Source organism: Dendrobates tinctorius, unplaced genomic scaffold, assembly GCF_039654945.1.
Source record: "Dendrobates tinctorius isolate UK_male_01 unplaced genomic scaffold, ASM3965494v1 ptg000384l, whole genome shotgun sequence".
In the NCBI taxonomy this organism is placed as follows: Eukaryota; Metazoa; Chordata; class Amphibia; order Anura; family Dendrobatidae; genus Dendrobates; species Dendrobates tinctorius.
In genome coordinates this window covers 783,872-804,988 of record NW_027362050.1, presented here as the reverse complement: position 1 = coordinate 804,988, position 21,117 = coordinate 783,872, and the positions used below count along the sequence as shown (strand labels likewise).

Sequence of the window (21,117 nt, the reverse complement as noted above, 5' to 3'; positions counted from 1 at the left end):
TCTTGTCAGCATGGGACCGAAGGCTGCTTTCCCTCAATCATCGGTGCAGTTTGTCTCCACCGGTCCGACGGTCACTCCAGTGGTGGACTCGCGACTCGTCTCTGGTTCAGGGGAAACCCTTTCCCCCGGAACAGTGGTTGGTGGTGACGACCGATGCAAGCCTGCAGGGTTGGGGAGCAGTTTTCCAGAGTCACACAGCCCAGGGGCGGTGGTCCTTTCGGGAGGTAATTCTCCCGATCAACATTCTGGAGATACGGGCAATACGATTGGCCCTGCAACATTTTCAGCGTTGGCTGACAAACCGGCCGGTGCGCGTTCAGTCGGACAATGCTACAGCGGTAGCGTATGTGAACCATCAGGGGGGCACGCGCAGCCAGGCAGCCATGCGCGAGGTCGGGCTGGTACTGCGTTGGGCCGAGAAAAACCACGTGGTAATTTCAGCGGTGCACATTCCGGGAATCGAAAACTGGGCGGCGGATTTTCTCAGCCGACAGGGGGTCGCGGCAGGGGAGTGGTCCCTGCACCCCGAGGTTTTTCAACAGATCGGCCAACGGTGGGGGACACCAGACGTGGACCTTATGGCATCCAGAGAGAACGCCAAGATTCAAAGGTTCGTCGCTCGATCCCTCGACCCGCAGGCAATCGCAGCAGACGCTCTGGTGCTTCCGTGGAGCCAGTTTCGGCTCCCGTACTTGTTCCCCCCGCTACCTCTGCTTCCAAGAGTCATCAGAAAGATAAGGAGAGAGAAGGTTCCAGCAATTCTGCTGGCCCCAGACTGGCCTCGGCGGGCCTGGTATGCAGATCTGGTTCAACTAGTGGTGGACGTACCCTGGCGTCTCCCAGATCGGCCGGACTTACTGTCCCAGGGGCCGATCTGCCATCCGAACTTAGGGGCCCTGTGTTTGACGGCGTGGCCATTGAATCTTGGCTGTTAACACAGGCAGGATTCAGGCGCGATGTGGTGGCCACGATGGTGAGTGCCCGAAAGCCTTCCTCGGCGAAGGTATATCATCGGACTTGGGAAGTGTTTTTCCGTTGGTGTAGGGATCGCGGAGTGGCTCCTCTGGTTTTTTCGATCCCCAACGTACTGGCTTTTCTGCAGGCAGGGCTGGACGCGGGATTGGCTCCGAGTTCGCTCAGAACGCAAGTCTCGGCCCTGTCGGTGCTTTTCCAACGAAAGGTCGCTTCGGTCTGGCAGGTTAGGACGTTTATGCAAGGGGTCGCACATTTAGTACCCCCCTATAAGGCACCGATGGAATCATGGGACCTGAACTTAGTGCTCAGGGCCCTTCAGGAGCCTCCCTTCGAACCGTTACAAGAAGTCTCCTTACCTTACCTGTCCAGGAAGATCGTTTTTCTGGTAGCGATAACATCTATTAGGCGGGTTTCGGAACTGGCGGCTTTATCTTGTAAACCGCCGTTCCTGACTTTTTATAAGGATAAAGTAGTTTTAAGGCCAGCTCCCCCCTTCTTGCCGAAGGTTGTCTCTGCATTCCATATCAACGAAGACATTGTCTTACCCTCGTTTTGCCCGGCACCGGTGCATAGGGTAGAAAAGGCATTGCACACCCTGGATCTGGTAAGAGCCCTTAGGAGGTATGTGACAAGGACAGCGCCATTCCGCCAGACAGACTCTCTATTCGTGATTCCAGAAGGGCAGCGGAAGGGACTCGCTGCGTCCAGAGCGACTTTGGCCAGATGGGTTCGTCTGACAGTCCAAGAATCATATCAAATCAGTGGCACGCCGGTTCCGGCAGGGATCAAGGCACACTCAGCTCGAGCAGTGGGTGCCTCATGGGCACTGCGACACCAGGCTTCAGCGGAACAGGTGTGCAAAGCAGCTACCTGGTCCAGTTTGCATACGTTTGTCAAACATTATAACGTACATACCCAGGCATCCTCGGATGCAAGCCTGGGAAGAAAGATTCTCCAGGCAGCAGTTGCGCACCTCTAATCAGGGGCGCAAAATAGCATGGATTGGGTGAGCTAAGATCCCGCCCAGGGACTGCTTTAGAACGTCCCACAGTCTCTGTGTCCCCCAATGAGACAAAGGAGAAACATGGATTTTTGTGAGTACTCACCGTAAAATCCTTTTCTCCGAGACGCTCATTGGGGGACACAGCACCCACCCTATTAGCCAGTTGGCATCTGTTTATTTTGAATTATACAAATCCTTATGTAAGGATCAGGGTGGTCCCTTTTTCAGACGTATAATTTCTTGCCTGACTTTAAGGCGCGTTCTCCTACTGCTTATGCACTAAACTGAGTTACGCCCGGTCTGGGGGCGAGGGTGTATGCGGCGGAGGAGGAGCTAACTCTTTTTTTGTATACTTAGTGTCAGCCTCCAGACGGCAGAAGCACACACCCACAGTCTCTGTGTCCCCCAATGAGCGTCTCGGAGAAAAGGATTTTACGGTGAGTACTCACAAAAATCCATGTTTTTGCTTCATTCTTTTTTGTGTTTTTTCATTTAAGACAAATTAAATGAAGATAATAATACCAAAGAATTTGTGTTTGCAATCATTTTCAGGAAGAAACTGAGTATTATCTGACAGAATTGCAGGGGTGGCAATACTTTTGGCCACAACTGTAGATAGAAAGATGCCATTGAGATATATAATTAGTGCAGTACGTAAAGAGTTATTTTGTCTCGCAGAAACAAATACATGAAATAGAAGTAGATGTCAATAGGCAAATAGAGGTGTCTGTTAGACTAAAGGGGTTCAAGATGCACACCAGTATAATGCCAGGAAGGTATAGGCGCCTGTTAGGAAGGCAGCTCTGAAGTAGAGCTAGGCACTTCCAATATTGTGCAGTGGAATAGGTGCATATACATGAAACATGAGGACAACATCCATATAAACCTATGATAGGTGGATGGATGGTTACCTGTGCGGTCCTTTGGGGAGTGCGCCGCACTTGAACCAAGGACCACCTTCATGTGTGGAGACATGTTTGGCTCCAGAAACATGGCGCTGGCTCCTCATACAACTTTACTTATGCAGTGAACTGTGCATGCCGTACAGTATGTGCTATTCACCGGAGTAGGAAATAATGGGCAGCATCCACTAAATCAGGGGTGGGGAATCTTTTTTCTGCCAAGGGCCATTTAGATATTTATACCATCCTTTGGGGGCCGTACAAACTCCGCCCACAATGTAGATCCTGACTCTGTCACTGGTTTCAGGACGTAATCTTTCATTGCATGACCTTCAGTGTTCAGTAGTGAATACTTCATGTGTGTGCTCACAGAGCAAGTAGAAATTAATGAGCTGGTTGCAATCAAAATACAGCTCCCTGCCAAAGCACTATGGTCCCTGAGAATCTGCCCGGGGGTCGTATAAAAGGTCATCGAGGGCCGTAAATGGCCCTGGGGCCTGAGGTTCCCCACCCCTGCACTAAATAAAGTCGGGATCTGCTGTGTTCTGCCCCATGCATTGCTTATATCAGCCACCTGCCACAGCAGATAACAGCTGATTGGTGGGGGAGCCAAGTATTGGAACACCAACAATCTGATATTGGTGACCTATTGAACAGGCAGGTGATCAATATGTAAGTCCCGGACAAACCCCTTAAAAACATATGGGTCTCATAGACAGGATCCTCTGCCTTGGCCCCCCATTTATTACCCAAAGTAGGGGAATTAAAGAGTAATATACAGGAAAAATTCAATAGGTCATTTGAGTTTAGTGCTATTATATCCCTCCCTATCAGTGACTGCACACCGTGACTGTACTAACCCTACTACTTATCTAAGAAAGGAACTATATCCTATATACATCTGCGGCTTGTGCTGACACTGGTGGTTAAAGTTCAATGTCGTCTTCAACTCTTGACATTTTTAGATCCTTGAATAATCAGGTAGGAACATAATAATGTACCTGAGACTGTTCACTCCATGTTTTTTCAATATAGTAGGGCTATACGTCTCCTCTCTACCTCTACTACCTCTTCCGTCCTGCCGCATCTCTACTACCTCTTCCGTCCTGCCGCATCTCTACTACCTCTTCCGTCCTGGCACATCTCTACTACCTCTTCCGTCCTGCCGCATCTCTACTACCTCTTCCGTCCTGCCGCATCTCTACTACCTCTTCCGTCCTGCCGCATCTCTACTACCTCTTCCGTCCTGCCGCATCTCTACTACCTCTTCCGTCCTGACACATCTCTGCTACCTCTTCCGTCCTGCCGCATCTCTGCTACCTCTTCCGTCCTGCCGCATCTCTACTACCTCTTCCGTCCTGCCGCATCTCTACTACCTCTTCCGTCCTGCCGCATCTCTACTTCCTCTTCCGTCCTGCCGCATCTCTACTACCTCTTCCGTCCTGCCGCATCTCTACTACCTCTTCCGTCCTGCCGCATCTCTACTACCTCTTCCGTCCTGCCGCATCTCTACTACCTCTTCCGTCCTGCCGCATCTCTACTACCTCTTCCGTCCTGCCGCATCTCTACTACCTCTTCCGTCCTGCCGCATCTCTACTACCTCTTCCGTCCTGCCGCATCTCTACTACCTCTTCCGTCCTGCCGCATCTCTACTTCCTCTTCCATCCTGCCGCATCTCTACTACCTCTTCCGTCCTGCCGCATCTCTACTACCTCTTCCGTCCTGCCGCATCTCTACTACCTCTTCCGTCCTGCCACATATGTAGCCAGATGCATTTAAAAAATAAGGAACTAAAAGTTTGAAAGTTTATCTGAAAGCAGAATTAGTGGGGGTCCGGGTACTGAAATCCCCATATGACTCGTAAAATATCCCGAGAAGTGCGCAGCTCAGAAGAGAGGAACACACAGCTCCTGCCTGAGCGCCACACAGATCGGAGTACGAATGCCGTGGAGAACATAGGCTTTCAATTTTCCTTACATTCTGATAAACTGGCGTTAGTTTTTCAGATGTCAAATTTTTCAAAATCGGAAGCAAAAAATGGGCACAAAAAGCCTGTAAGGTAGCCCCTCCAAAAATTTTAGAAAACGCTGCATTTTTTGTTACATTTTTCCTGATGGCGCTTTCTTTAGAGAGGACATCACATTGGGCACAAATATATAAGGTAATTATTTTGTCTGAATTCCGGAGAAAAGCGGAATTTACACCAAGTAAGAATTTTTTTTTTACATATTTTTAAAAACAGATAGGGCCTCAGTCACAGGAGATATATAAAATGCTGTACAAGCTGTTTTTTTGTAGTGCTTTTACCTTTGGTGTATTTTTTGGGTCTTTTTTTATTTTCAAAACATAGCATGATCTAGGTAGAAAACTCTTCTATAGGGTGTAAAAAAAAAATGAAATTATTTGAAATAAAAATACTCAATCCCCCCAAAAAGCTATTTAAAATAGCAGAATATGATTTTCAGTAGAGAATAAAAGATGTAAAACTGTTAGACACCAACCAAGTTACATATTATAGCACACAAACGCATCTACCAAAAAACTGAGAACAGAACCTAAAACATTCTTTTTTCTAGAACCTAAAAATTCCTTTGCTTTTTGTCTCTATACAGGTCTTTGTCTGGAAAATTCTCCACTTACCTTTCCGGATCTTGTAAAGCTTGTGTCGTATTACAGCACTGAAAGGTGATTTTTGTTGTCCTTCTTTCTAACCATTATATACTTAGCGTATCTTCCCCTTAGACGTATAAACAATATCAGACATTACAGAGTAACACTTGGGGAGTGAGGATCATTCTCAATTTGTGGGTAAAATCTGTATTCAGTGAAAGACAGTTTTCAAATTGCTGAGCTAGGAGATGACAGTTGGTGTTCATGAAATTTCATGGAGAGGGGAGGAGCTAAAGGCAGACAAAGAACATTCTACTGCAAGTTCTCCTAAAATGACAGATATACTCTAAGTGCTACTGAGTGCATGGAGGGTGTAGGAACAGATGATAGAAAGGGCTAGATTCTGATAAAAAAAACATGTAGGAAAGTATAAGTGAGAAAGGTTAGAATAATGAGGTGATGTGATAGATCTGTCTAAAAACACATGGTTTTAGGATAGTCTTAAAACTGTGGAAAAACAACCACCTAACATCTTTACTGTTTTTTATATTTAAAAATATGTATTGCTTGTCTTTTTTTCAGGGATGTCCTACCTTATATGCTTAGACTTCCCGCAGCTATAGAAAAAGTAACTTCACGAAAACAGTTAGAGGCCATTTCCCATTTAGGACATGGTAAATATGTTATTTTGTTATAGAGAAAAATGCATAATTGTTATTAATATATTGTATTATTATTAATATTTCTGTATATTTTAACTTTTTTTTCTGTTGCTTAGAATTTTGGAATTCCTCCCTTAATGCTCGAGATTATTCTTCGGCCCCAACAGCTACTTACTCTGCTGCACTGTCTCTGAATCTTCTATCACCAGACCTACCAGACACAATTAGTCCAACTATTATCCCATCACTGAAAACTCGTAGCCCCAAAGAAGTTTCCTTAGAAGGAAAAGAGGGGGCACTCTTCTTTGTAAACCCCCTATTCAAATCCAAAGACTCCGGGGCACTCAAGCGTTCTCACTTCCAGAAAAGCATTAAAGTCAGAGTATCTACTGAAAATTCTGGTTCTCTCTCTCCTCCTCTAAATCCACCACCACCTGTACCGTATGAAGAGTCTGTGAAAGAGGAAGAGGAAGAGACATCAGTCAAAGCCTCAGAGGTCAACGGGGAAGTGCAAGGTCACGAGGTATCAGAAGACCAAGAATATAGAAAACCTCGCTCATCTCTTAGACACCGCCTGAGGAAGAGTCTGAGCAAAGGCAGCCGTGACCTTGGACTTAAACTGTCACCGATGCGTTCCAAAAACATAGGAGACTACAACGTTCCTACTTCATCTGTAAAGATACAAGAAATCAAGGATGAAAAAGAGAACCACATAAATGGAGGGAATTGTGTAGAAGATCAGGATAGTGGTTCCATTAGCAGCGCAGAAGATGGGACATCGGAGGATGGAGGAAAGTTTTCTCCTCAACTTACAAGAAGGAAAAAAAAGAAAAGTGGACGTTCCTCCTTTCGAGCAGTCAGTGGAGCCTTCCTGTCCCTTTTATCTCCAGAACGCAAGATGATTATATTCATCGAAGAAATGGGCAAAGATGTTACCACTGAATTTGGGAAGGAACTGCAGGGTTTTCTTCAAAAAGTGGATATCAATCCCTGTAAAGATAAAAAACAACAGGAAGGAAAACATTACCAGAGCATATTAAGGGAAGTCAGAGCTTTCATGGATAAAATGAAGAATATGCTGAGGGAAAGTGCAGAAACCCACCTGGAAACATTTACATCTGATGAACAAGGTGAGAACAGTCAAAAACAGCTATGGAGGTGGACCTATCTAATACGATGCTATTACACTTTTGTGACCAAGCCTCAGTGACCATATATGGATTACTTATTAATTGTCATACTACGATTGTATGAGGTCAATATAGAATCACTGCACACGTGAATTATGCTTTAGTGAAATCATATCATAAAAGCGTATCACTAAAGCATAATTCACGTGTGCAGTGATTCTATATTGACCTCATATTTACGGGACCACAGGCTCCTTTTCACTAGCACCGTACATTCAACTTCCTAGTCGAGTGCTAACCATTTTCTGTATATACTACGATTGTACTCGCTGTGGTTTCTAGTTACGCTAATCCATGTTTGGTTACCACTGTTTACGCATCTGCAAATGTACTTCCACCTTTAAGCTCTTTTCACATCTCATTCCAGAGTTTCACTCTCCTGTAAAATTTTTTACTTTACACAACTTTTTTTGCTGCAAATTATGATGACTGTTGACTGCGCTCGGCCATACCTTCTCCTGGTCGAAAAGTTGGTGGAACTGGCCAAGACTGATGTAAAGCCACCACTGCTTGGCCATAGATTCTTTTTAGTTTAGTTGATTCTAAGACAACAGAAAGAATGTCATTGACATATCGATGTAAACGTCTAACTGCTGTAATGATTTTGTAAAGTGCGAGAGAGCAGTAGTTATGACTGAGTTGCTATCCGGTTACACTCTGTCACTTTCCAGACAAACGATGTCCCAGTCCCAATATGCTGTCAAGTGTGGGGTGCATCACACTCACTTGTACGCCACAGGCCTCCGCTGCCTCCAAGCTTTCGTCCTCAGGAGCCGCCACACACAATTCAGGGGACACCAAGTTCTTTACATCAGGCAAAGTTTACTAGTCAGTTCAAGTTCATCAGATGGTGACATGTATAGTGTAACGAATGGAAGCGGAGGCAGAGATGGTGAAGTTCGCATTCGTTTTTATTTTTTTAGTGGAACCTCGGGACCATGGTCTGGGGGCTCCGAAGGGGGCATGACTAGTAAGCCCCGGGCACCTGTAGTAAAGCCCCTCAGGCAGGGCCAGAATGGAATACCCGGAGGACACAGGTGCTACCTCCAGTTAGACCCCGAACACGTGGCAACTGTCCCAGCGGGACCAAAAGGGATAACAAAAGTTACAGCAGAGTCCGTAATGCGCTGGGTCCTGGATATGGGTAGTTGGTAAGGAGTCGGTTCCAGTGACCTTCACACAGTCCTTGGACTCGGATGGCTGTAGGCAGAACGGAATGGCTTAGGCCCAGATAGTTGCTGATATAACCAGGTAACACAGGATACTGATATGCTGTGGAAACAGAGAGCATTAGACAATGCACAGAGACTGCAGATGCAGCGCAGACAGGTTAGCATGAGAACCGGATGTAGCAATGATAGATATTCATTGCTCCGGCGCTCTCCCTATGGAGGAGAGGCCAGAAATAGCAGCCAGTGCACTGCCATTGGTTAATTGCACTTTTTGAATAATGCACGCCGCCCCTTTAAAAAGGCAAGAGGGCGGGCGGGCCCTATTTGCCTTAGCTACAGATTTCCTCACAGGACGCCAGGAGGGAGGAGAGAACGTTGAGCAGAAGCATGAGAGGCTCGAGGTGAGTGCCCAGAACGGAGAGCAGCGGCAGGCCTGGATGCAGCGCCAGGACGGGGGCCAGGTGTAACTGTGGCAGACCTGGGCGCAGCGCCAGGATGGGGACCGGGTGTAACAGATAGGGCACATGTTACATGTTTCTTCCTTCCTTAGTACAGTACCTCTTCAGCCCCGCCACTTGTTTGTCCTGGACTACCCCTAGGCCCACTGACTCCATCAGCCACAGGGATTTCCTGTCCTCTTAAGCATCCGGGACTGGCCACCTGCCCCCACCTAATTCCACATCTATCGACTATGATATGTCAGAAGACCAGGCCCACTCCATGGTACCTTGCCCCATCCCTAGACTCCAGACGTTACAGGAATGTACATCAGGGATCTCAGTACAGTCTCCCACTTCCTCTAAAGATGGGCCCATGCTGCCCCTAGCAGCCCACTGCTCCTGAGCCTAAATTTGACATTGCACTTCTCTAACCATACACTAGTTCCCACATACTGGGCTAGTTCTATCATTAACCATTTCCTATTGTATAGACTAAACCTATTGTTCTTATCCTATGTCCTATAATATTGCTAAACCACTTACTATAAAAACCGTACTTATGATATCCAAAAGCTAGTCATATGCTTACCTTGCATTATACACTACTGCATTAACACTTTATATGACTGTACATTACCGTAACACATTATATAAAACACACATCACTATTACATGTAAAACTGCATGACTCTATACACACAGCGCGATTGTTGTCTTCAGGGGCTGGAACAGGGTAAGACAGTCCACATCCGTACAACTGTGCTCATGTTAAGTGCTGTAAACCAAATGTCCCCTTATCAAATGTTCTGCATTACAGTATAGTTGTCCCATGAAATGGTTACGGGTCTTTAGCCTCTTCCCGCCCTGACAGATACATTTTCAGCACAACCTGTAGCGCCTTATTGCAAAGCACCAAAAATGGACTGCCGGTGACAAAGGGTTAGATATGACATTGCTTAGCAGAGACGGGGTTTCATTATGGCGATTAAGGGCTTGTGCACACAACAGGATTATGGCTCCATTTTAAATTTTGCTGTATTAGAACTCCCACTGAGATGCAACTGCCCTTTACTGAACTTCTTCCTTTCTTATAGAAAGATGCCAATGTAGGGACTGCCCCAATCATGCCTGGAACCATCCAATTTATGAGTTGAGTTTATTCTCTGCCCCTTCCCGGCCAAGAACACCACAAAAGTTTGCAGAGACTGTTCCAGGCATAATCAGGAAGGTTGGCTTGTATGCATTTTGGATTATGATCAACCTAGAAATGGAACAATGCCGATACATGTAGAGGATGCAGAGGAGACATTTAAAATGTTTTATTTCGAGTATCTACAGTAAGTCACACAATGTTACAAAACAATCTCAATTCTACGTTATATTTCAGAACGTGTCTTAGAAAAATCACTGCATCGTCTTATCTTAAAGCCTCTGAGGACTTCTCTAGTGTCTGAAATTCAGAGAGGAATGGAGGAGAGTGAAGAGCTGGAAAAACTTGGGAAGAATATGCAAGCAATCAAGAGGGATGGACCAACTCTGCTCGGAGTGAAGCTGAAAGCTCCTGTGGTTCAAGATCTGGAGAAAATTCGTCAAAAATTGCGTAGAATGCAGGAAAAATATTCACCAGTTGATAAAGTTTGTCTGTTGCTACAGGCATGTCGGGGCGTTTATAGAAGCCTGGACACACAGCAAGGTAAGAGATATATATATATATATATATATATATATATATATATATATATATATATACATATATACTGTATATGGTCAGGGTGAAAAAAAAACTTCTTGTGGCTAGCATTGTAAGGATCTTTTCACACCCAATGTCAGATCTGAAAGTGAGAGATACGTGACAAAAAAATGTTAACCCGTCATGAGTTTATTCTTCATTGACCGCTGAAAATCCTTGAAAAAATGGTGGAATGTATTTTTGTCTTCTGCAGATGATGCATGCGGTGCCGATGAGTTCCTCCCTGCCCTGTGCTATGTCTTGGCTCTATGTGACGTGCCTTACCTTCTGGTAGACATACACTACACCACAGAACTTCTGCCTCATGAAGCTCTCATAGGAGAAGGTAGGAACCCTTGTCACTACGTCACAACCAGGCCAAATTCAGACACGTCAATAAATCAACATCCAAGTACTGACCACGATTTCAGAACTGACTGTGGATCTACTGACCTGAACTCCAGAGCTTCATATATGCAGGTTAGGAGACCTCCTATCAGTCTGGAAAGCATCGTCCACAATCAGTGAAGACAGAGGAATATCTTTACATTTTCTAAACTAAGAGCTAAAGTAATGACTTTGGGACCTCAAAATTTTGGGGGGAACATATAGACAGGGCCCAGTCTTGCCTTCAAAAAGCCTAACTTCACCATTTAATTGTTCATAAATCGCTACTATCTTTCTGTGTTTAATAGGAGGATACTACCTTACCAGTGTTTCTGCCGCTCTCTCTGTCCTGTCCTCACTACACACTCACCCCCAGGATTCTGGACTATCGTTAAGTGAGTGGCATCGAAGAAGGCAAGGTCTTCCATCTCTCAATGACCTGCAGGTATTTCACTAATGCTACAGGGAGTATACTATAGTCTCTCGATAGATATATATATATATACAGTGCATTGATCATTTCTTGATGCAGATGTGTTGGAAGCAGGTAGAATTGTCACTCAATGAATGTCCACCTAAAAGCCAGCTCATTATGCAAATTAGATTAACCCCTCACAATACTTACTGTGCTGGAGGAAAAACTCTGGGTTTTATATCACTGACGCCATTAGGCGTAGTGATCAAATCTCCCCTCCAGCACTTTACCAGTGACTTTGTCACCATATGTATATTTATAGCATCAGGTACAATCTATATGATAAATATTAAAAGGGTATTCCAATAAAATTAGTTTATCAGGCAGGTGTTTTTCATGGAAGCAGTAGGCCACTATGCATGACCATATTTCTAATGCTTTTGTGTTAACACTACAGAAAAAGCAGCACAATTTTCACATTATTTAAGAAACAAATGTGGAGTAACTTGTCATTAGTAGAAGCTTTGTCTGTAAGTAAGAAGTGTTCTTGATATATTCTGGGGTGTTACTTTGCTTCTGCTCCTATCCTTTCTTGCTACATATTCTTGTCTTGTATGGTATATTACTTACATGTTTAATATTATGTGACATCTAAGAAAGTGTAAATTTAAGATTTTTTTTTTACAAATTGAAACAAAAAAAGTCCAAAAAATTATGTCATCTTCTTTTCAACTTCATTTCATATTTCCAGAACTTTTTACGAGTTGCTCATCAAGATCCAGTTAATGGCTGCACTACAAAGACTATCTTATTGAAGCCATCACAGACTGTGGCTGACCTCACACGTCTCTGTGCCCTCAAGTTTAAGCCTTCTAACCCAGAAGAGTTCTCCATCTTCCTGCATTGCGGTAGTGAGGAGGAAAAAGCGCTTCCACCGGACGCATTGCCTCAAGAGATCAAAGCAAAGCTTAAGGAATCGGCCTCCAATTTCTTCTTCTGTTATCAGCGGCTGGACGAAAGGGACGGTGCAAAGAACTCTCTAACAGGAGATTTGTTGGGAGATCCTTGCTGTGCTACCGATTTATCAAAGACTCCTAAGTAACATTTACTGGGGAAGATGGTGCCTTAGAGATGTGGTCATTTACCATGTGCCTTTGGGTTACAATGTCGTGAGAAAGCCCAAGATTGGAACGATAACAATGAATGTTTCCATTGGTGGTTATATCCAATTTTATCGCATATTACGGTGATATCATCACTGTTTACGTCACACAGATTCTTACCGGATATATGAAAATAAGAACCGTCACCCCAATCGACGTCTCTATAATCTAGGCCTTCTTTTCACTGACTGTTACTCATTTCATTTTATAACCTGGCGCCGGTAAAGAAAAAATAACATTATCTCTGCAGGATGCTATCTCACATGATCAGCACTTTGGACTTATGGAATACATGCAGTTTTGCACATATTTGACTTTACATATGACCACTCGTCAAAGATACGTTTCCTAAAGTATAATTAAAGGAAATGTGTAATCAGAAATGATGTTAAATGCTTTGATTTACAGTTTTACATCACAATTCACATAAAAAAAAATCTTGCAATTTTCACAGTGACTAATTTAAAATTCCTACTGCCTGTTTGGCACACGGACATTAGCAGCAGTAGACTGACTCAGGTCCTGTCCGTTATATAGACCCTTTCTGAGCTTCTGATCTGAGCAAGCTCTTTTCTGGGCAAGGGCCATTGTAAAGGGAGGAGGTGAGCTGTGACATCACCTATTGTGGATGGTGGATCCTGTGTTACCTCCTATATACTGTATAGAGGTGTTATCAATCCTGCGTTATCTACTGTATATAGAGGTGTTATCAGTTACTGTACAGGAGGAGGAGGTGAGCTGTGATATCACCTATTGTGGATGGTGGATCCTGTGTTATCTCCTGTATATAGAGGTGTTATCAGTTATTGTACAGAAGGAGGTGAGCTGTGACACCACCTATTGTGAATAACACCCTTTACATAGTGGTGTTATCAGTCATTGTACAGGAAGAGGATGAGGTGAGCTGTGATATGAAGGATCCTGTGTTGTGTACTGTAGAGGAATTACTGTTCATTGTAATCCTGTCTGTGGTGATAATGATATTACGGAAAAATCTTCTGTTCAGAATATGAAGTGTGAGACCAATATAAGGCTTAGTGATCAGTGTCACAGTGTCAAAATTGCAAAATTTCTGCTTTTTTAATATAGTGATTCAGATGACACATTCCTTTTATGGTTGACATTCAGTATTATTGATCCGCAGTTATTGCTATTAATTTGCAATTGCTAAGCACTAGTAGCATTCACTGAAAAACAGCATGATAATTAGGCATAGTAATTTTCTTACATTTCTTATTAAAAAGTCGCCTTACAGTGGGGAAAATAAGTATTTGATCCCTTGCTGATTTTGTAAGTTTGCCCACTGACAAAGACATGAACAGTCTATAATGTTAAGGGTAGGTTAATATTAACATTGAGAGATAGAATATCAAAAATAAAATCTAGAAAATCACATTGTATAAATCATATAACGTTATTTGCATTTTGCAGTGAGAAAAAAGTATTTGATCCCCTACCTACCATTAAGAGTTCTGGCTCCTACAGACCAGTTAGACGCTCCTAATCAACTCGCTACCTGCATTAAAGACAGCTGTCTTACATAGTCACCTTTATAAAAGACTCCTGTCCACAGACTCAATTAATCAGTCAGACTCCAACCTCTACAACATGGGCAAGACCAAAGAGCTACATAGGGATGTCAGGGACAAGATCATAGACCTACACAAAGCCGAAATGGGCTGCAAAACCATAAGTAAGATGCTAGGTGAGAAGGAGATCACTGTTGGTGCAATAGTAAAAAAAAATGGAAGAAATACAAAATGGCTGTCAATCGACATCGATCTGGGGCTCCATGCAAAATCTCACCTGTGGGGTATCCCTGATCATGGGGAAGGTGAGAGATCAGCCTAAAACTACACAGGGGGAACTTGCTAATGATCTCAAGGCAGCTGGGACCACAGTCACCAAGAAAGCCATTGGTAACACATTACTCCGTAAAGGTCCCCCTGCTCAAGAAGGCACATGTGCAGGCCCGTCTAAAGTTTGCCAATGAACACCTGGATGATTCTGTAAGTGATTGGGAGAAGGCGCTGTGGTCAGATGAGACAAAAATTGAGGTCTTTGGCATTAACTCAGCTGCCATGTTTGGAGGAAGAGAAATGCTTCCTATGACCCAAAGAACACTGTCCCCACTGTCAAAAATGGAGGTGGAAACATTATGTTTTGGGGGTATTTCTCTGCTTAGGGCACAGGACTACTTCACCGCAACAATGGAAGAATGGATGGAGCCATGTACCGTAAAATCCTGAGTGATAACATCCTTCTCTCCGCCAGGACATTAAAAATGGATCGTCGCTGGGTCTTCCAGCAAGACAATGACCCAAAACTTACAGCTAATGCAACCAAGGAGTGGCTCAATAAGAAGCACATTAATGTCGTGGCGTGGCCTATCCAGTCTCCAGACCTCAATCCCATAGAAAACTTATGGAGGGAGTTGAAGCTCCAAGTTGCCAAACGACAGCCTGAAAATCTTAATGATTTAGAGATGATCTGCAAAGAGGAGTGGAGCAAAATTCCTCCTGACATGTGCACAAACCTCATCATCAACTACAAAACATGTCTGACTGCTGTGCCTGCCAACAAGGGTTTTGCCACCAAGTATTAAGTCTTGTTTACCAGAGGGATCAACTAGTTATAATTTATATAATGTGATTTTCTGGATTTTATTTTTGATATTCTATCTCTCAATGTTAAAATTATAAACTGTTCATGTCTCTGTCAGTGGGAAAACTTACAAAATCAGCAAGGGATCAAATACTTATTCCCTCCACTGTATCTGTGCATCTTCCCCTTCTCTATAGCATGTAGGTCAGACTGCATGTTCGACATAACAGGTTCCCCCATGAACTTGGACCTTTACTAATACATCCTTTTAGGACTTATGAATCTCTAAGAAAAGGGTCTCTGATTTTTTAGAGATGAGTGAATCTACCTAAATTTGTTTCTGGCACATTTAATCTAATCCGCTACTTGATTCTACTAGGTTAGAATGAATCTTCCCCGAAAAATATATTTTTTTGTGTATTTTTGGTCTCTCCACAACATAAAGCATATTCTTAGATGACAGAGAAAGGGATGAAAAAATAATAAAAGATCATAATTCCTTTTCCTATGTTTGCCCATCACCTATCATGCTGCTGCAGCTCTCTGCCCGGTCACGTGGGGCATGACACATAGAATTATTTTTATTAGCTAAAGAGTTATTATTTTTGCTGTAAAGAGTTATTATCCACTCTGTTGGACTTGGTGAGTCCATGTATTAAGGTTGCCCTTGAAAGAATAGTCTCAGTAAACATTGACAGACTCTGATCCCTTTCTTGTCACTAAATAAATGGCGAAAGGTGTAATAAAGTTATGTGCAGTGGCCATGTAAAGTCAGTATTTATCCACAAAACTGAAAATTTTTACTGGCGAAAGGATTTCCCAGTGTTACCATTGAATCCATTTGCAATGTTTATATGATGTACATTATTGCTGTTTGGCCATATAAGAAGTTCTAGAAAAATGTCTTAAAAATCTAGCAAAAATGACAATAAAGTCGCAGGGTAGCTACTTTTTTTGCAAATGCATTATTCCAGTGATGTCTGAATGTACCCTAAAATTGCTACAGTTCCCAACAATAGATAAACTAGAAATAAGCCCGATGCTATTGCATCGGGAGTGCGGTGAAATGAACATCTGCCGGAGGGCGGCTCAGCCAAAAAGCATGCGGCAGCTATGGTGGGGGCTTTGAATCCCGCACGGCACCGCTCATCGGCTCATCCGGCGGGCGGCTCAGCCAATGAGCGGTGCACGCGCTGCTTGGCGGGGGATATGAATCCCGGCCGCCATATCGGAATACCCATATCTTCTGTGTTCCGATATGGCAGTCGGCGTACTTCCGGTCGCAGTGTATTGTGGAAGCGACACAAGCGCCGGAAGTGTGTGACAGAGTTTATTGGTAATTATATATTAGATGTTACAGAACAGGAAGCCTATTAAACCTTTGTATAGATGAATTACGGTAATATATTTTATGTAAGTTTTTGCTCTTTGATATAACAATAAATAGACACTTTTAAGAATGTGAAATTATTTTTTTCCTGTGCAGTGGTAGTCGGGTTTATGGACAGTTTGTGCGGCGTCACTAAAGAGTTGTTCTAATCTTCTTTCTTCTGGAGCACACCGCTTCCTCTGCCTCCCAGCTTCCTGCTTGCCAGGGTGGCACTGTGCTCCTGCAGATTGACAGTCATTGCTGGTCTGACCTGTGATTTCTCCCATGTTGCAAGCAAAGCCAGCTCCGCATCTGTAGCTTCGGATACGCGCAAGGTAACTGAAGCTGGCCGAATCAAGCTTGATCCGGCCAGCTTCAGAGCAGCACTTACAAGCTCTATAACAAATAGCCTGCAAGTGCATGCTCCATGCCTATAAATTGGATACTTCTGATAGACTGCAGCATTGCTGAGTAACTTGAGTAATAAACTGTAAAATGAAAAGATCCTTCTGTTATTGAGAAAGAAGAGAATTTTTAATAAGTGGTAAATTGCAAATTTGCTTGTCTTAACAAGCACATTGCAATTTTAACCATTTAAAAAGCTGAGACAACCCATTTTTTGCAGCTTTTTATTAAAATGTATAAGATTTTCCCATCTTCACCATCTGCCCTCTCAGTTTGTGCAGTGACAGGACACCATCTTTCTATTTCGCGTTCAGTATCATGCCTAGTCATCTGTGCTGAATACAGAAAATTGCTGGTGACCACAACTACTATTACAGCGTGGTACAGGCAGGGTAGGCTTTAGGGGCAGGCAGACTAGGCAGCTGCCTAGGGCACCCACTACCCCAGCTGTAAATACAACCGAAATGTTTGTGTGAGGGTGCAATATGTGAGCATTTGTGGCCCACTTTATCTAAAACCAGCCATGTGTACAAGCAATGGCTTACTGCTGGAGTAATCAAAACACACAGATGGGGGACCTAATAAGTAAAAATAAAACCGTTGGGGGCAAGATGTTTACTACATTGTTATTAGATTCCAATATAGAGAAAAATACAGATGGCACACCGTGTGACCCGTAGAAGCCCTACCGCAGCACGAAACGGCTGTTGTTTCCTCCACTCCAGCTTCCATTCTCCCGACTCCTATGTTTTAATTGTTGGAATAAAAAGTGACTTTTTATCGGTGAGTGCCATCCGTATTTTTCTCTATATTGGAATCTATTGTGGCTTTTTTCTTGGAGAGGCACCTGATTCATGGAGCATAAACTGCTGAACACACGTATGTGGCTCAATTGAATGACACCGGTGTTGAGAGTTTGATTCCTCGCAGTGCGAACTATTGCTTCTTTGGTGTGTTTTACATCGTTATTAGAGATAAGCCCCTTGAAGGTGGTGTGAAGTTTACAAACTTCTACAAAGAAGGTTCTGAAATTCCAGTGCTTGCATAGACTGCTCATCATTGGAAACACAATCTATAAAGCTTCCAGAGCAGAGTTATTTTTTTGATAATATTAATACCAGAGGAGTTTAGGACTCTGCAGTTATGGAGTCAGCAGAGCGTTGGTGACTTTTTCACCCTCTGCTCTTCAGCACTTGGCGACCCCACTCTGTAACGTTATGTGATCTTCACTTTGTGGTGTTTTTGTTTTTCCCTAAATGCTTCAATCACATCACTTGCAGATAGGAAGGAATTTCATTAAACTGACTTTTTACAATGGTGGAATTTAGTGAGCAATTTAGGTTGAGTCATTCTATCATAAATGTTAGTAAAGGCAGGCAGCATGGCGAGGGGCCAGTTGTTATACACCGGGGGCAATGGAACCGAATAAAATACTTGAATTTAGTTATTAAGACGTGTGCCCTAATACTTGTCTGTATAGTGTAAATACAGATCACAAAAACAGTCCATAACAGATGGCACACAATGCAGAAATAAACATGCATATTGGTTACACATCCAAATGTGTATACAGTATGTGTGGTAACGCAATATTCGGTACGTGAGCTGCTAGTGGTGGTGACTACCCTGTGAAGAACCTTGCTGTTTGCATACAATCTGGTTTAACAGGATCAACTCTTATACATATTTCATATTCTAAGACCTGGTTCAGACAGGCAAATAAAAAATTATCCGATTTTCATCCAGAAATTAAAGGAATAATACGTATTGTCAGCATTCCTGGACTCCGCAGCTTCAAGGCCTTTATCTTCCAGGTGGGTCGTCGCCAGAGCAATCTTGGTAGTCTTTTCTCAGAGTTGTGTCCTTCAGGGGCCTGACTTCACAGCTATACGGCAACCTCTCCCACTGCTCACCATTTAGCTTGGCTACCTCGGGAAGGGCGCTCTTCCCCTGGATGCTGTCAATACGTGGAAAAGCTCAGGACATACTCCATACCCACAAAATTTCCCACAAGCCTTGACTATTTGACCTATTTTCCTATCAGTGAAATGTATGGACATATGATAGACATTGGGCCTACTTATAGTTATAAAGGAGTTGGTAAAAAACCATTAAGCCATTATCTACTGGATGATCCTTACTTTGATTTTAATTTTTTTAGGGTTTTGTTTTAATTTGAGAAAAAATAAGACGGGTAATTGCCAAACATATACTGAGCCAACAGGCTGCAATGATAGGTTGGAAATTATGCAGACAAATACAAAAAGTAGTGGCAGGGGAATGAAGAGGTGAGTATAAGAAAAGTTTTGTAATTCCCAATCATTTCAGCACAGAGGCCATGCATGCTTTCCCACCTATCCACTGATTGCTTCCATCAGTCCCTATTATTTTAATGGACTCTGATCGATGTGTGCGGTCACATTGCTACTGTCCCATTCTCACGATTGGTAGAGACCAGATTGAAAGGTCTTACAAACACTGCTTTGCTTAAAATAAACCTGTGCACATAACAGACAGGTTACAGCACGTTTTCTTACTTGCTTCCCTATAGTGGCTGTGAAGCAGAAAAATAGATATGAGAAAAAATGTCAAAGTCAGACATAAGGGAATCTTTAGGATTAGACAACCAGATTATGGTGACATTGTGAGAACACTCATTAGTCCATTAACAGATTACAGTTATGAGTTCCAGGAACTTATGAACTTTGCCCAGTAACGTGATGAGGTGGAGAGAGTGTTAACCTAACAGGGGTATAGGTCTGAACCACATGAAACGTGACCAGGAACAGAAGAACTAAAACGGTTAAGTTGTGTAAAGTGGGCAAAATCTAAATTGCATAAAAAAGAGGTATGGAATAAGAGTGCAGCGTGCAGGGTTATTTTTTCAGTAATATGACGAAATCTGTGTGACTTATTCAACTGGTCCATTGCTTCCATTTCCGGGCTTTTTGTTTCTATGATGGATAAAAAAACAGAAATACCAGTGCAGATGTGAATTTAGTGTTAGACCGGTTTCAGAAATCCGGCATTCACAGCCCCAGTATTCACTGCGATATCCAGATTAGAAATAGAAAGAAATAGCCAGCTCACCAGAGATCAAGCGCAGAAACTCGGAGCTCCGTGCGGACCAACGTCATAGACCATAGAAGGAAAGTTCTGCTCCAGCTGCTATTAAAATCTTCTTTAATGAAAAACCATTAAAACATACAATGGTGAAGACTCTCCATGTAACCACACCACAACAGAGATGACAGGCTACGCGTTTCGACCAGACGGTCTTTGTCAAAGCCATGTTTGAAATTTGCCTTAGATTAGACATATATGTGTAGCTTAACGAATAAAACATCATATAAAAATCACATGATCACAGGAGCCAATCCAATTGGACACATGTAATTAAATACAAAATCAACATAGCGAAAAAAAAAAAAAACCCAAAGTTTTTTTGTTTTTTTTTCCTCTTTTGAAAAAAAAAAAAAAAAGGGGAAATTCAACAATAGTGCAACAATAGATCATGTCTCTTATTGAGACCGTTTGGATGTCTAGTATTTAAATGGTATATCCAAAATGCTTCCCGAGTAAGGAGACATCGCCTGATGTCTCCCCCACGGGATGACAGGTTTACTTTTTCTATTCCCTGAACTTTAAGGTGTGATGTATTGCGGGCATGGCAATCAATAAAATGTTTGGAAACTGCTGAGACATTCCGTATAAAATTATTTGTATTGCTAATATCATTTAAATGTTCCCTTATTCTTATTTTTAGCTGCCTCGAGGTGCAACCAACATAGGATAAATCACATTGTTCACAATTAATTTTATACACTATGTTGCTAGAATTGCAATTGATATAATTTTTTATTTTAAAACATGAAGTATGATCATTGTTAGTGAATTCCTGAGAGATTTGGGCATATTTGCATATTTTACAAATGTTAGCACCACATTTGTAAAAGCCCTTCACCGTTAACCAGTTTTCTTTAGGCTTGTGATGTGTTAGTGAAAACATGCTGGGGGATAATATACTCCCTAAAGACGGAGCTTTTCTTGACACCACATTAATTCCTGATGATAAAATTTTAACCAATTCA

The 21,117-nt window shown here is 42.9% G+C and overlaps 1 protein-coding gene across 1 annotated transcript in view; it reads left to right on the top strand.

Annotated features, from left to right (window-relative positions):
• The window catches only part of RIN1 (Ras and Rab interactor 1), a 38,823-nt gene extending 22,104 nt beyond the window's left edge, over nt 1-16,719 (top strand). The window contains exons 5-11 of the mRNA XM_073563282.1: nt 5,493-5,565; nt 6,073-6,164; nt 6,269-7,282; nt 10,342-10,647; nt 10,898-11,029; nt 11,379-11,515; nt 12,237-16,719. Coding sequence (XP_073419383.1) covers nt 5,493-5,565; nt 6,073-6,164; nt 6,269-7,282; nt 10,342-10,647; nt 10,898-11,029; nt 11,379-11,515; nt 12,237-12,587 — 2,105 coding nt within the window. The 3' untranslated portion in view covers nt 12,588-16,719. The remainder of the gene's footprint in view (nt 1-5,492; nt 5,566-6,072; nt 6,165-6,268; nt 7,283-10,341; nt 10,648-10,897; nt 11,030-11,378; nt 11,516-12,236) is intronic.
• Nucleotides 16,720-21,117: the final 4,398 nt, after the last annotated feature.